This window comes from Saimiri boliviensis, chromosome 8 (assembly GCF_048565385.1).
Source record: "Saimiri boliviensis isolate mSaiBol1 chromosome 8, mSaiBol1.pri, whole genome shotgun sequence".
NCBI classification, from domain to species: Eukaryota; Metazoa; Chordata; class Mammalia; order Primates; family Cebidae; genus Saimiri; species Saimiri boliviensis.
Genome location: NC_133456.1, coordinates 64,479,512 through 64,493,260, shown reverse-complemented (window position 1 = coordinate 64,493,260; position 13,749 = coordinate 64,479,512). Strand labels below are relative to the sequence as shown.

The window sequence follows — 13,749 nt, the reverse complement described above, 5'->3', positions numbered from 1 at the left end:
GGTGTGTTTATTTTTAAGATATGGTGAACTGTGCATGTTTGAAAAACTGTATGGAAGACAAAAGGGAGTTTGAAACAGAAATGGTTATGAAACTAGACCCTCAAAAGGAAAAATGAAACCTTGTTCTTGCATAATTGTTTTCATTTTTCAAAAGGCTTACGGATCTGAGATGCTAAGGTTCCTCTCTCGAAAAGCCCTGTGAGGTTCAAAGGATGGATGGATGGATATTGTGCCCACTTTTCAAATGGAATGCATGGAGGCACAGGGCAGTCAAGTGACACCTGTAGACCTGCAGACCTGGATTATGGTCAGAAGGTCCTAATGTTCCAATGCCTGTGTTCCCTTTCTAAATTTCACTAGTTGAAAGTTAGGAAAGCTGCAACACAGACAGCAGTAATTTAACTTAGGTGGGAAGACCCATGATGGAGATCTTAAGGAAAATGAGATGATGGATGCTTGTTTCAGACATTCTTTGACAACCTACACAATGCCAGGAAATATGTAACAGTCTAGAAATAGAAAGATGAAAATGACAAGGCTTTAATCCTGGCAGAGCCCCCAGAATAGAAGAACAAGGTGGGAAATCTTAAAAGTATAGAAAATACAGAGATGCAATAACAGATAATTTCAAAGGTTTCAAAAAGGGAATGCGGCCAAAGATGGTTTGGAAGAGAAATAAAGGTCTTCTGTGTCAGTAAAGGAGTGGGAACCTTATGTGCATGGCATGGGCTAGCATTTTTGTGCTTGGGGAAAACCAAAAGTTTGTTGCTGCTTTACTGTATGTGGCTGGGAGTTGACAGTGCTGGAGGGAGGTGAAGCTGAACTATGAAATACCTATGTGGAAAGGTCTTGTACAGTATACTTAGGGTCCACCCAGTGCCTGCATATTCCACATTGTGTTTCAGAACAAAACTACAGATCCTGAGGATGTTAAGATCTTATTAAATGCTATGCTATATTTCCTAATAGGCTTAGAAATATACGAAATACTTCAGTCTCTGTTTGGAGACTCACAGTACACACCTGTTTTAAAATCTCTCAAAAGGCTCAGCCTTAAGGAAAAAAATTGCTTATGGTAGACATTTTTATGGCCTGTATCACAACTCTGATGTGCACCTCCTAAGCATTTCATAGGTGGTAGACAGTTCTTTGCAGGTTCATGGTGGAAGCTCTGATGGAGATGAGGAAATTGTTGCCTCCAGGGAAATTCCTCCACTATTGGGTTTGGGAGCCTATATATACCCCCAACTCCCATCTTTCAAATAGATGATTCTGGATGGCATTTTGTAGGCTTGTCACAGATTCATTTGAAATCAAGTTCTCAATGCCTGCAGTAGCAGCTTCAATAATATGACCCGATGTTGAATTTTCCTCCATGTATTCCCCATTGCCTCTAAGATCATTCCCCACATAAACTATGTCACCCAAGTCTTTTTTGAGGCTCTGATTTGGAGGAAACCAAACTAAAACACTAACTTTTGTTGAATAAGCTATTATTTTTACGTAAGGGAAAAGTTTTATTTTCCTAACATACACTTTGCCATGGGAGGGTTTTTCCTTAGGAGCTTACTGTGTAATTAAATGTTTTGAGAATTGGACTAGCAACAAAGGGAACAAAAAAGGAAGAGACACTTTGAATTTGGGTGTTGGGGAATAGACAAAGAAATATTGATTGAGTTTTGAACATGCTGATACTGAAGATAACTAAGAGTCGGTTATTTATATCTAATATTCAGATTTAGGAGATCTTCTCAGTGCTTCTGCACGTGCCATAATGCAGGAAGAAAGGTGTAGTCATTCATTGAACTGTTTTTTTTTCTTTTTGTAGTGGGCATGCTTTAATGAGATTTATCAACTAATTGAAATTTTACCACTTGATTGTGAAACTGAATCATTGCATGGGAATTACTTTTCTTTCTTTCTTTTTTTTTTTTTTTGAGATGGAGTTTCGCTCTTGTTACCCAGACTGGAGTGCAATGGCGCAATCTCGGCTCACCGCAACCTCCGTCTCCTGGGTTCAAGCAATTCTCCTGCCTCAGCCTCCCGAGTAGCTGGGACTACAGATGTGCGCCACCATGCCCAGCTAATTTTTGTATTTTTAGTAGAGACGGGGTTTCACCATGTTGACCAAGATGGTCTCGATCTCTTGACCTCGTGATCCGCCCACCTCGGCCTCCCAAAGTGCTAGGATTTTAGGCGTGAGCCACCGTGACCAGCCAGGAATTTCTTTATAGCAAGCCACCTGCTGCCCATGGTGGCTTCGAATGCAACCCAACAAAAATTCATAAGCTTTCATAAAACATTGTGGTATTTTTTGTGATTATTTTAGCTCATTGGCTATCATTAGTGTACTTTATGTGTGGTCCAAGACAATTCTTCTTCCAGTGTGGCTTAGGGAAGCCAAAAGATTGGACACTCTGACTTATAGCACCTGATACTGTAGATATAGGGGTGAAAACCATAACTGAATTGCAGTCTTGATTTTGATTGCTTTTCTGGGTATGTTCATTGAGTTTTTTCTTAGCTTTTGCTGGCAGTGCACAACTTTCTTTTATTGGCAGTGACCCGATTCTTTCAAAGGCAGTCTTGTCATTTACACTGTTCAGGTAATGATTTAATTTGGTAACTACCAATCACTAAGCATTTCAACATTAAACATTAAAGACATTTAAGGTAGTATTATGGAAGAATTTTTAAAAATTTTACCTAAGTGGAATCATATAGTAAATAACCATTCCGGACTGGCATATTTCTGTCAACATAATTTCCTGAAGATCATCAAAGAGGGGTGTATCAAGTGTTCATTGCTTTGAGTTGCAGGGTAGCATTCCATGGTATGAAATGTGCATTTAGCCATTCACATATTGAAGAAACTTGGGTTGTTTCCAGTTTAGGGCTGTTATACATAAAGCTCTGTTAACTTTCATGTACAGGTTTTTGTGTGAACAAGTGTCTTCATTTCTCTAGGATGAATGTCCAGGAGTGAAGTCGCTGGTCATATGGTAGTTGTGTGTGGTTAGTTTTACAGGAAGCTGTAAAAATTTTCCATAGTGGCTTTGAAATTTTACATTTAAGAAGACAATGTCTGAATAATCCAGTCTCCTTACATCCTCCCCAAGATTGACTGCTGTCACCATTTTGTTTTTTGTTTTTAGCTATTTTGGTAGGTGCAGAGTGATATCTCATTGTAGTTTTAATTTGCATTTCCCTGATGTCTAATGATTTTGAACATCTTTTCACATCCTTATTATCCATCTGTTTTTTCTCTTCAGTGAACTGTTTGTGTGTGTGTCTTCTTCCCATTTTCTAATGGAATAGTGTGTTTTTTACTATTGAGTTTTGGGCAGTCTTACTTATTCTAGCTATACTTCCTTTAGTGGGTAAGTGGTTTTCAAGTATGTCTTCCCAGTCTGTAGCTTTTCTTTTCATCTTCTTCACTTGAGCTTTCACAGAGCAGAAGTTTGAAATGTCGATGCAGTCTAGTTTATCAGTCTTCCCTTTTAAAGATCATTCAATTGGTGTCAAGTCTAAAAACTCTTTGCCTAGCCTTAGATCCCAAAGATGGTTTCCAGTATTTTTTAAATAAAAGTTTTATAGTTTTATGTTTTACATTTAGGTTTGTGGTCTATTTTGAGTTGATTTTTAAACTGAGTAAAGTCTAGGTTGATTTTTTTTTCCTCTTTTTCCCTTGAATTGCATTTTTCAAAAAGCAGCTGAGCCCATGTTTGTGAGATTAGTTCCGTGTTCTCTATTTTGCTGTATGGATCTATGTGCCTCTCCCTCTGTGACTATCATACAGTCTTGATCACTGTAGGTATATTATAAGCCTCAATATTAGGCAGAGTGAGTCTTCTTGCTTTGTTTTTAGTCTAGATTGTTTTAGGCATTTTAAGGACTGTGCCTTTACATATAAATTTTAGAATAAGTTTGTGTTTATCTACAAAAAAAAAAAAACAAACCAAATATTATACTGATATTTTGATTAGAATTATATTTATACACTCATATGTCACTTAACGACAGGGATATGTTCTGAGAAATGCATCATTAGGTGATTTCATCAAACATCATGTATGTACACCAGTACCACAAACACGGGAGTAATGTATTTCACTACTACTCATGATGGCTATGATGTCACTGTTGTATATATGAGCTGGCCTTATATGTGGTTCAGCACAGATCAAAATGTCGTTCTGCAACATATGACAGTGTATTAATTTGGGGAGAGCGGCAATTATGTTGAATCTAACAATCCACGTAGATTGTATGTATCTCCATTTATTTAGGTCTTTGCTTTAATGCTTACTTTTTCATTAGCATCTTCTAATTTTCAGGATACAGATCTTTTACAATGTTTTGCTATGTGTATACCTTGAGTATTTTCTTTGGAACAATTATGAGTAGATTTGAGTTTTAAATTTGATTTTTGCATGGTTATTGTTAGTATGTAGAAATTGTATACTGTGACCTGCTTAAATCCCTTGTATTTCTGATGCTGGGGGGAAAGCACTTGGCCGTCCACCATTAAATATGATGTTAGCTGTAGTTACTTGCAGGTGTTCTTTATCATTTAAAGTCCAAAATTTGACCATACGTAGCTTGAGTTACATTTGGGTGACACATACAATCTTCCACTAGATATCTTAAAGGTCTGAAGCTTTTTAGACACTGACACTACTCTTTTCTCATAGTTCCTAGTGTTGCAACAAAAGGAGAAGAGTTTCGGCATACCTTGACTATAACATTTATGTTCTTATGCATCTATGTTGCTCCATCTGCCTCAAAAAAGTGCCCACCCTGGCCCCATGACTGCTGCTACTACTCTCCATCTACTTGGCCAGGTTCTGCTTGTTAAAGCCTTGGTCAAACCTGTAGATTAACTATTTAGTCCTCTGTGTCCTTACCACCTTTTCAGCAAAGTGCCACTTAAAATGTGCCATTACAAGTAAGTTATTTTTCTTTGTTTCCTCAGGCTATGTCCATTAACTGGCCATATTAGATATCCAGAACAATATACCTTGCACTCGTGCACTGCAGAAAGAGTGTCAGTGCATGTATCCAGACCAATGGGCAGATCTGTGCCAGGCTATATTTGCGCTTAGGCAAAAGAGATTTTACCTTTGGAGGAGACATTACTGGTTTCTGTAGAACTATTCTATACTTTTTTATGCATTCTAGCTAAAATGAGTGATAGAAAACTTCTATAGTGTGAAATTATGTGGCAGAAGTTAAGGAATTGGACAGGAAGGCAGCAATGATTATACATACTTGATCATTAAAAAATAATCTTTGGAAACTCCACGTATAAACTACATTCTGATATGATATGTTGCCCCACTGAGCCATTGGGAAACATTTGGATGGTCCAGTTTTGTGGTTCCAACTGTTACATTCCAAAAGCCTTAGTGTTTTGAGAATGTTGCATTTTAGTTTTATATTTAAGGTGATGCAGGGCTAAGTTATTTTATCATTTCTTTTGGTTAGCCTGTCATTAAAGTAAGTCCATCAACTGTTTTTTCTTCTTTTCTGGGCACATATAGGAGAGTTTTGCTGAATCAAATTATTCCATATTTATAACCTAGTAATTTAATAGTGTTTTTCAGTAACAATAACATAAAACACATAGGCCCTTTTATTTCTCTCTGATATCCTGCTTAGTGGTGCTTAGAATATCCATAAATGTCTACAGGTTCTGGATTGATCAATTTCAAGATAATGATTTTGCTTTTTATATTTTTCAAAGAATAATTGAAAATCTCCAAGTTGTATTCTAAAATACATATACTGCTTCACTCTGTATAGTCACCACTTAGGCAATTTATATCAGCCCTTAGGAGCTATGAAGTGAATGTATTCTTTCAGAAATTGACAGTACAATTGTTCTGATACAGAAAGTGACACCATAGAGTATATTAACTGTGTAATTCACAAGCATTTTTTTTATAAGTTAGAGTTTAGAGAAACACATCTTTCTTCCTCTTTCCCTTTAGACTAAAGCACTTTTTAAAATGAAGTCAGTAGAATTTTGTCTGTCTTGTAATTTAAGTTGGAAAAAGTGAATCAGTATTTGCTGTACTGGATTGTCATAGGAAGAAATTAAATGTTCTCTAAAAATAACCACTGGTAATCAAAATAGTATTTGCCCTTGATTGCTATTTTTTTTTAACTTTTTTAAATACCTGAAAAATTCTTTGGGTAATTATAAAAATAATTTATTTTTTACAGCTATAAATAAAAGAGAATATGCAGATTTAATTTACTGTTATTCTTTGAATTCTATGTTCTTGGTAATTTCCAGTGATAATATATCTTCTGCAGAGCCCTTCAGAATCTTGGAAAAATAGGACTTGTACTCAGAAACTGAATATTTTGAAATGTTTTTGTAAATAGCAATAATCATAGGTAGAATAAAAGCTATTTTGGCTATTTATGATAGAATATTTTAGGAGGGAAATTCGTGAAGAGTTGGTCATTTTTACAAGGTGAAGTTAAAAGTATTCATGATATGGCAAATCACTGGCGAATGTGAAAGTTATGTTTATGCATATTTTTGATTTAGGATATTTCATTTTCTTTTTTGAATTATATTGTATGGTTAGTTCCTTCTAATATACACTTTTTCTTTTGGATAGTTCATGCTGTTTTTCACACTATTTCAGCAACATGGGATTAGTGGGTGCATATTTATATTGTATTGCTGAATTTCTAGAAACTTTAATAAAGAAATCAGAATCCAGCTTTTCCATCTGAAAGCAAGTGTTCTTCTCTCTAGGTTCTTGAAAAGAGATTTTTAACATTGTTTTCCATGCAGGAAGAGAAAAACAAATACTGTATGTTGTCACTTACAAGTGGAAGATAAATATTAGGTACTTATGACCGTAAAGATGACAACAGTGGACCTTGGGCATGACTAGAGTGGGGCTGAAGGGAGGGGCAAGGGCTAGAAAACTACCTGTTGGCTTCTGTACTCACTGCCTGGGTGATGAGATCAACCATACCCCAAACCTCAGCATCACGCAATTTAACCTGTACATGTGCCCCCGGAATCTAAAATAAAATGTGAAACTTTAAATAAATAAAAATAAATTTTAAAGAAAAAAAGCAAAAAATAAAATTGTTTTCTAAGAGAAAGGAAGGTCTTAGTGTAAAATTGTCATTTAATTGGCCTTTCTGAAATTCAGTTTTGTTTTGTTTTCAAATCAGATCTTGACAATTTTAAAACCAAAATGAGGAGTACAGTTTCCGTGCGTGAAGGCCAGGGAGTTGTGCTGCTCTGCGGCCCCCCGCCGCACTCTGGAGGTAAGTCATGCTCTGTTTCTGCTTTTCATATTTATTAAGGTTCAGGGCAAGGCCTGCAGCGCGTGTACTGTTATTGCGTCTGTAAATTACCCTGAGAAACTTGATAACCTGGGCATTCAATTCTGTTAGCTTTGTTGGAATATGAGGAACTCGACAAAAAAATAGTCCATTCAGAGAATTTTCTAAGCAATTGACTCATTGACTCATTCCAACAAGGAGGGTTTTAAAGATGAGAGAGATCACATTCGCTTCAGTTACCTAATGGTGCTAAACAATGCTTCATCCTACACCATTATTATTTGCTTTTTAGTTTTATGCTCTGTCAAATTGGAGTCTTTGCTGTTTGTCTGTCTGTCTGTCTCCCCCTGTCTCTCTCTCTCTCTCACACACACACATACACACATACACGCACGCACAAGCTTATTAGTATATGCCATTAAGCATCTTTATATATGTATTATATATACATATATATATATATATATATATATGCACACATAGAAATGATATGTGTGTATATTCACATCATTTTCATTGGGGCATTGAAATTGCAAACTTTATGTTATAGTGATATAAATTGAAATATTACTAGAAATTCAGAAGCTTACCAAGATAGTGACCTAGAGTGAAAATGAACTTCAGCAGATATGAACATAATTTAATTAGCTTCCCAGTATGAGCCTGGGGTGCTGGTTTGATTTTCCTGTCATGCTCACTATTGCAAACTTGGTCACTTGCAGGAACAAAGAGGGCATTATTAATGAATAAATCACTGTTCTCAGAGAAACAAACACATTTTGTTATTGAAAGGATGAAAATTACTGGGGGATAAACAAGTTAGAGTGGATCTTTCTGACCAGAAGCGAAACTGAGAAGTTTACTTCTCATTATGGTAAAACTTATTCAGAGGAAAACATGCTGGATTTTATTTGTTCTGTGAAATACAAAGTACAGTCCTTTCCACCCAGCGAGTTGTCAATTTTGATCACGAACCCTCAGCCCAATAAAACAGACATCTCCCATCTTCAGGGTCTGGCCCCTTGAAGTTCATGAACCATCTGGAGACTGTAGACTTGGGGCTTGATTAACAGGTAGAATTGCTATCACGTTGTCTGCTGTGGGTTTAAATTGTGTTCTCCAATTTATTTCAAGGGTGTACATAATTGCTGGAATCTTGACATTTCAGAAGAACTTTAGCTTTGAAGGGAAACATAGACCCTCTTGATTGCAAACAAAGTAACAGCCAGTATCGTCAATCTAACTTGATGAAAATTGGGAATTTGCTGGCTCACATAACTGGGATGATCAAATGGCTTCTAGTAGCACTGCATAGTTTACAAAGAGATAGGCCACCCAGAAGGATGTGCTGCCTCGCCATGGGGTGTGGGGTTAGTGGATGGCCTCCAGCTCTCACTCCTTCATGGTCTGCCCCCGCTGCCCACGGTCATACCCCTCCTGAGGAAGCCCACGTCTAGTGACTGAGCAAGACTGGGATATGAAGGGTCAACCATTTCTGAGCAACACTGGGCAATTCTGATTTAATCCAGTTTCTTGTCAGGATGACCATGCCTTTGTTGAACCACATCATAGTTCAGTTTCTTTCTCTTCCTGGTTGAATTCTAGTTCCTTCCTTTCATGGGTTTTGATCATTGATTTTAAAAGCTCTTATTCTAAACTCTGTTTAGGCATCTGCTCCCAGAAAACCCAATCTGTTGGATTTAGAGATTGAATTAATTCCATAAACAATCCATTTTTATCTGTGTTTCTTTTTTTTTTTTTTTTTTTTTGAGACGGAGTTTCGCTCTTGTTACCCAGGCTGGAGTGCAATGGCGTGATCTCGGCTCACCGCAACCTCCGCCTCCTGGGTTCAGGCAATTCTCCTGCCTCAGCCTCCTGAGTAGCTGGGATTACAGGCACGTGCCACCATGCCCAGCTATTTTTTTTTTTTTTTGTATTTTTAGTAGAGACGGGGTTTTACCATGTTGACCAGGATGGTCTCGATCTCTTGGCCTTGTGATCCACCCTCCTCGGCCTCCCAAAGTGCTGGGATTACAGGCTTGAGCCACCGTGTGGGGCCTTATCTGTGTTTCTTGACTCTTCTTCTCTCAATAATGCCTCTATTCTCATGTAGATTCCTTGTGGGGGGCAAAGGTGGCCTCTGGCAGCTTGAAGCTCTGTGATCCTTAATGCTAAATATCCTAATGAAGCAGACACCATTTCTCTATGGCTCCTGATTCTTCTAGGATCAGCCTTGTTTATGGGAGCCCTGCAGCTGAGGACTTGAGACAGTTCCACCTACTGACAAACACTAGAATGAGAAAGAAGCAGTTTCCAGCACAAGTGTATTATTATGAGAAAAAAGAAAGATGTATTAGATAGAAATAAATAATTGATAAAACTACATCTAGAAAGGAAATATCAAAATAAATTTATACTGTCTCAAATTAACATAAAATAATAGCTAGATAGTCTTGGTTGTGACCAGTTTTGTAGGTGGTGTGATCAATTTTATAGGTATTGACCCAATTTAAGATTCCAACTGAGTGATTTTCTTTGTCATTATGATTAGATACATTCTCTGATTGGAAGGGAGGAACTTTTTGGTTGGCTAAGGATGCACATAGTGAACATGTCTTAGTAAGCTGTTGGATGAAACATGTCCCAAAAGATGAATCTATTCAAATGTCATAAATTTGGAGAACTGTTAGCCCATTACACCTGTCTTAAATAATGACATCCTGACATTTCTCTTCCTTTGGTGACTTCAAGTAGTCCTTTCATTTTTAAAACACTGGGTTGGGATGACAATGGAAGTCAAACAGGATTGGAGGTGAAGTAGGAGAAATCTTCCCAGGTATCAGACAGTAACCCATAAGAACCCAGAGCATGCATCGGAGAGCAAAACCTCAGTTCCAGATTGTGTAGATTTAGATGCTAAAAAATGTGATTCTCATTTATCTAAGTGTCTGTAATGCTTAGATATTCACAATTCACATCCACTGTCTTGACACATTGGCTTATGACCTCCTTGAGGACAGGCCTATGTTGGTGTTTGCACCCAAGAGCCTAGTACAAGGCTGGTTTGTAACAAAGAGTAAATATTGGTTGAAGAAATGAACACATTCATTAAGAAATACATGGAATATGTTTTTAAGTTTGGCTAGTTATACATGCTTTTTGAGAGTTCATTGGAAACTTTGTGGAGATACAAGCATTTGACAATGAAAATGTCCTGGGTGCCAACCAGACAGGCATGGGCATTGACAGATCAGAGTAAACTGTGTCCACAGCAGCTGGTATCAGCCCTGCCTCATCACCTTTTTGAATTATGGCCTTTAAGTCAGTAGAGGGTGTGAGTCAGGTCAGACAGCAGCTGAAGCTCTCACTCCAGGGTATATGAATACAAGTAATGAAGGGTTAATCAGAGAGCTCATGGCCTGCACTGTGGTCCATTTGGTTTTCTTCCCACAAAGACCCACAGTCCCTGCAGGACATGCGCTTATCCTTCTCTGTCTCCCCTACTTTGTATTACCTTTATTCACTTCATGTTTTTTCATTTTTCCTTGGTTCCTTCTCTGTGGTTAGAAATGTTTAAATTTCTTATTTTTCTGATTACTGAAGACACAATCATATTTTATTTATCTGTTGTATTCCCTCTTATATCATCCTAACAGAGTAGGCAAAGAAAAGCAGTAATAATAATAGTAGTAACCATTATTATCATCATCATGCTGGACACAGTGGCTCATACCTGTAATCCTAGCACTTTGGGAGGCTGAGGCAGCAGATGGCTTGAGCTCAGGAGTTCAAGACCAGCCTGGGAAACATGATAAAACCCCGTATCTATGGAGGTTGGAGTGAGCCAGGATCACACCACTGCACTTCAGCCTGGGTGACAGAGCGAGACCCTGTCTCAAAAAAAAAATAAATAAAATAAAATAATCACAATAGTATTATCTTCTGTTTGTTGAATGTTGCTTAGATGCCAAGCAGTGTTCTAGTCCTTTGTGGAAATTACCTGCTAGTGAGACTCTTTTTGGGTAAAAGTATGGTGAGGAACAAGATGATTGACAATGTAAGGTAGAGTCTGGAAGCTGAGTCCTGGAGATGCAAAGAGTGTGGGCTCTTAGCCTGCCAATGCCTCGTGCCTTGAGTCAGACTTCCTGCTTGGAAATGACACAGGAGGGATGAGGCCAGAAACTGAGTCCTTCCAGCTTTTATTTGGGGTTACACTTTGGGTTTGCAAAGTGTGCAGAAGAGGAGAAAGCCAACCTAAAATCACAGAGCTATGAAGAAGTAAAACTAGAACCTGGATGCTCTGCCTCTTGACCAGGGCTCTTTCTAGTATGGCATGCTCTAAACCAGCACCCTGTTGCCATTCTCCATATGAGAAGGCACAGAGTCCTCAGCAGAAGTGGTACTGTCCTAAGCCAAAAGCTTCTGACATTTCAAAATCGGAGGCAGCAGAGTTTATGGTTTTAATTTTCAATCCTGTTGTTTAACACATCAGCACTGCTTCAAATCACATTAGCAGAAATATCCCCAGAGTTAATTAAGTGCCCAACTCAGGCATGCTCTGGCCCATGCTTCTAAGACTTTAATTGCATATCTGTCACCTGGGGACTTGGTAAAATGCAGATTCTGATGGAGCGAATCTGGGGTAGGGTCTGAGAGGCTGGATTTTAGCTTTCCCTTGAAATTGATGCTGCTTATTCTTGGGCCACTCTAGGTTCCAAAGCCCTAACCAATCTCTTCCGGTAAGTGAGGTCTCTATGACTAGGGACTAATGTTACCTCCTTCTCCCCTGTCAGATTTCCGTCTTCTTCCCTAGCTCGTTTCTCAGCCTAGACACTAGAATCCATCTGGCACTTCAGAACCAAAATTTTGCCTCCCCACTGAGGATGTCATTTTTTTTCCCCATTCAAGCTTACGGTGTCTTACTCAAGATGCTCGTCACCCTGATTTCTTCTCCTGATTGTGGCCTTCTATGTCTCCAACTGATTTGTATGTTTTTATTGTTTCATAAAACTTTTGCTCTTCTTTTCTAAGTCCTTGGGCTGAGGAAACACTGCTGCTCTTTTAACAAAGGTCCCAGAGTCGCATGTATAAAGGAGATCATACCTTCTATCCATGACTTCTCACTTCCCCAGTGTGATGTGAAATACAGTCTCTAACATGGGCTTGGTTGAGATCTAACAATCCATAGAAAACCTTACCATAAACAGACTTTTCTGGTTTTCACGTTAATTGTATGACACTGGGTACCCTGTAATATATGTGGATGGGATTCTCCATCAGCTTGCTGTTTTAGTTTTTTTGAAAGCTGAGGATATTTCAAATATCTCAATAAAATCATGCTTTTACTATCTTAATCACAATGAGATGAAAATATCAAGACACAAAGAAACATTGGTTGCAGTATGTCATGCATCCTTTAATCATTGACATATGTGATGTGTCCCCAAACAGCTTTCTTTTACCCAACTTCTTTTGGCCTTTTCCTTGCAAGGGACACTTCAGGACTCCAAGGGGTCCTGCACTAGAAAGGTTGCAGATTTGAGACTAACATCAAAGGTTTTTTGTTTGGTTTTGCTTTTATTTTTTTTCTTTAGCCATCCACATATTCTCTAAGAACTATTGGAAAACTGTTTATTAATGGGCAGCAGTTGTTTTTACCTTTTTTTTGTATTTCCTAGGTTGTAGTTCTTTTTCTATTTTTGACTCATAGCAAAATTATGTTAAAATCTCTTCTTTCAGAGCAGTAAGTTTGTAACTTTCTTTTGTTTATTTGGGATGAAACTCAGATGTTCTCCATAACTAGATTAGGAAGATAGATATGGAAAAGGCTCAATAAGGATCCCAAAGTGTGGAAACTGCCTATTTTATTCATATTTCCTTAATTCATCTATGTAGATAATTTACAAGAATGTGGCAGCAACTTGGCGCAGCTTTGCATAATAGCATTTGCCATCTGTCTGATACTATGAGAATAAAAAATTCTTCTATGGTGGGAGACAATGAGGAACTTCCCTAGGAATCCCTGTAACCTCACAGCAACAGACTGCTGTCACCTGGGAGGGTTCTTACCTCCCCATCATTCCGTGTGATTTTTTGTCACTTCCTTGTCATCGGTCTCTCTGCAGAGCAATCCAGTATCTCTATGAAGCAAGAGGAATTAACCTCCCCAAATTTGTTAGAAAACCAGGAAATCAAAAGCCAGAAATAAAGACTGGACGTGCATCGTCTGTAGCATAATTATTAATCCAGTTACCAGTTGCATGAAAATCTGGGAGCTCATGTAATTACCATGCGGTTGCTGATATCACCACACAATTATTAGACATTCAAATACATGAGAAAAATTACCCTGTTATCAATAAGGTCATAAGATTAGTTCAAGGGCACCTTATGATAAATACTAACTACTCAGGAATTCATAGGTTAATC

The 13,749-nt window shown here is 38.0% G+C and overlaps 1 protein-coding gene across 5 annotated transcripts in view; it reads left to right on the top strand.

Annotated features, from left to right (window-relative positions):
* The window catches only part of CNTN3 (contactin 3), a 335,565-nt gene that overhangs the window by 170,130 nt on the left and 151,686 nt on the right, over positions 1-13,749 (top strand). For all 5 annotated transcript variants that reach the window (XM_039477684.2, XM_074404562.1, XM_074404559.1 and 2 more), the window contains one exon: positions 7,207-7,302. In XM_039477684.2, coding sequence (XP_039333618.2) covers positions 7,207-7,302 — 96 coding nt within the window. The remainder of the gene's footprint in view (positions 1-7,206; positions 7,303-13,749) is intronic.